We start from the raw sequence: 2345 nt of genomic DNA, 5'->3' as shown, positions 1-2345 counted from the left end.
ACCTCTAAAGTAGCTTAGATAGGCCTAGCTTTAGGCTATTTACAGGCAATCAAGCAACTAAGGCCCCGTTCGGTGAAAAACACTGTTCCGACTGGTTTGTTATGAGAGAAAAATATTCTTTAGCTAGTTTGATAAACAGTAAATTGAGAGAGGATCAGCGCGGCTGGCTGGTCTGATAAGACCAGCGAACTCAGCCTAAAAGTTAGCTTCCTGTATCCTGGTTAAACATGGCACAAAGCTCCAAAAATTAAGCTCCCCGAAAAGCCCATAAAACCCCCTGTCTCTCTCTCACCCTGTTTTCCTCACTCCCAAGAGAAGCCAGCCAAGCCAAGCCTGCCAAAGGCGACATTTTTCTCATGGACGCCGGCGCCGCCACCACCGCCCGGGAGCGCCCCGCGCCGCCCTTGCCGGTGCCGATGGCGATTCCACTGCCGGTGCCACTGCCGCAGGCGTCGGTGGACCCGTCCAACCCCTTCCCCACCACGTTCGTGCAGGCCGACACCACCTCCTTTAAGCAGGTGGTCCAGATCCTCACCGGCACGCCAGAGACCGCGGCGGCCGCGGCGTCGGGCGAGGTGCAGGCATCGCCGCCGGCCCCGCAGAAGCCGGCGCCCACGCCCCCGGGGCCCAAGAAGCCGGCTTTCAAGCTCTACGAGCGGCGGAGCAGCATGAAGAGCCTCAAGATGCTCTGCCCCTTGCTCCCGGCCGCCGCCGCCTTCGCCGCCGGCGGCTTCGCCGGAGGCTTCTCCCCGCGCGGGTTCTCGCCGCGCGGCCTCGAGGTGCTGTCGCCCAGCATGCTGGACTTCCCGTCGATGGCGCTCGGGAGCCCCGTCACGCCGCTGCCGCCGCTGCCGGGGTCCGAGGAGGCCGCCGCCGCCGAGGACCGCGCCATCGCCGAGAAGGGGTTCTACCTCCACCCGTCCCCGCGCGGCAATGCCGGCGCCGGCGGCGACCTGCAGCCGCCTCCCAGGCTGCTCCCGCTCTTCCCCGTGCAGTCGCCGACCGGCCGGCCGTGAGTCCGTGACCGCTTCTTGGCATCCCTCTCCCCTTCCTCTAGGCTGGCTCGCTCCTGCTCGGTATGCTCTGCTGCTCGCTGCTAATCGCGGCGCTCCTCAAGTTGGAGGCCAACCTGATCTGTGGATGATTTGCTCCTCCCCCCTTCCCTCCCTCTCGTGAGCTCTGGGATGATGATTCCTGTATGTCCAGTCCCCATGTTGTAATCTTGATGTTTGTAACAGTAATTCGGCGCATAAGAGGGATTAATTGATCGCCGAGTTCGAGTGCTCTTGCTCTCTGATGAATTGTATGTAGTAGATTTTAGCTTGGCATTTTCACCTTTCCTTGCTTCATTCATGTGCTTGCTTTGACAATAGTTTGGTGGGGCAAGCTTGTAGATGAAGCTGTCAAAATTCAGCTCAACGTGAGCCAAGTGGATGCTCAAGTTGACATTGTCTATTGTAGGTGAAAAATATCCGAAAAAAAATGGTGGACATGAACCAGAGGGGGGTAGAACATAGAACTTGTCTGATTTTACATGTCCACAGAGGTTTGATTAGAGGAAGGTGGCATTTTTATCAGAGGTAAACAGTGTGGGTGTCATTGAAACGCACACAGTGAATAAACTGATCAAGTAGATGATCAGTCCAGTGATCTGAACAGAGGGTCCCTTCCCTTGAGCCTTGTTTGGAGGAAGTGGCGGCAGCTTATGCCTATCCATGGAATGGAAGAAGGCAGACATGCTCGAAACAGAGCACCCAATAACCTCTTTCTACCGAAATCTGCACAAAATCTGCTTCAAACCTGGAGTGGTAACATTTTCGATCTGCATTGGACCCTGGCATAGTATAGTAGATAGAACAACAAAAGGGGGCCACCCCTATAAAAGCGGCATCTTTTTCGTAGGAGAGGGAAACCAAAGTGAAATGCCCTGCATATATTTTCTCATCATGTTGGCTACTGCTACTGCTACTGGTGGTGGAGGTGGAGGCAGTGGGAGTGGGAGTGGAATATGGGGAGTGATCTAAAGGAGTAGAAAAACAATGCTCTTCCGGTGGTGGAGTGGTGAGCTCCGCCATTTGCATTGGGGCAGTATTTTTTTCAAGAAAATAGATATGAATTGGAGCAAAAGCTAGCAGCTTTTGAGGAAAAGCTGGGATTTTTTTTTCTTTGTTTTCTGGTGGGGTGAGGAGGAAATTTGTGAAGGTGTTGAGACTTGAGAGCTAGTGAGAGTGACCCACTTCAGTGTCAGCAGCTGAGTTCACTTGCCCACTCCATCAGCCATCATGCAATGCATGCTCCTACATGATGGATATGGATCCTGTAGGAACAGCGGGGAGCTCAGGCAG

General features: G+C 54.7%; 1 protein-coding gene across 1 annotated transcript; it reads left to right on the top strand.

The window, feature by feature from the left end:
• Nucleotides 1-323: 323 nt before the first annotated feature.
• LOC136457421 (VQ motif-containing protein 4-like) lies at nt 324-1492 on the top strand. The gene has a single exon (XM_066457448.1). It carries the CDS (start codon nt 357-359, stop codon nt 1014-1016), a length of 660 nt encoding a protein of 219 aa, XP_066313545.1. The 5' UTR covers nt 324-356; the 3' UTR covers nt 1017-1492.
• Nucleotides 1493-2345: the final 853 nt, after the last annotated feature.

This window comes from Miscanthus floridulus, chromosome 6 (genome assembly GCF_019320115.1).
Source record: "Miscanthus floridulus cultivar M001 chromosome 6, ASM1932011v1, whole genome shotgun sequence".
Taxonomy (NCBI): domain Eukaryota; kingdom Viridiplantae; phylum Streptophyta; class Magnoliopsida; order Poales; family Poaceae; genus Miscanthus; species Miscanthus floridulus.
This window is presented reverse-complemented; position numbering and strand designations above follow the sequence as displayed.

Coding starts and splice junctions, on each gene's coding strand:
- LOC136457421 (XM_066457448.1), top strand. CDS start 357: ATGGACGCCGGCGCCGCCACCACCGCCCGGGAGCGCCCCGCGCCGCCC.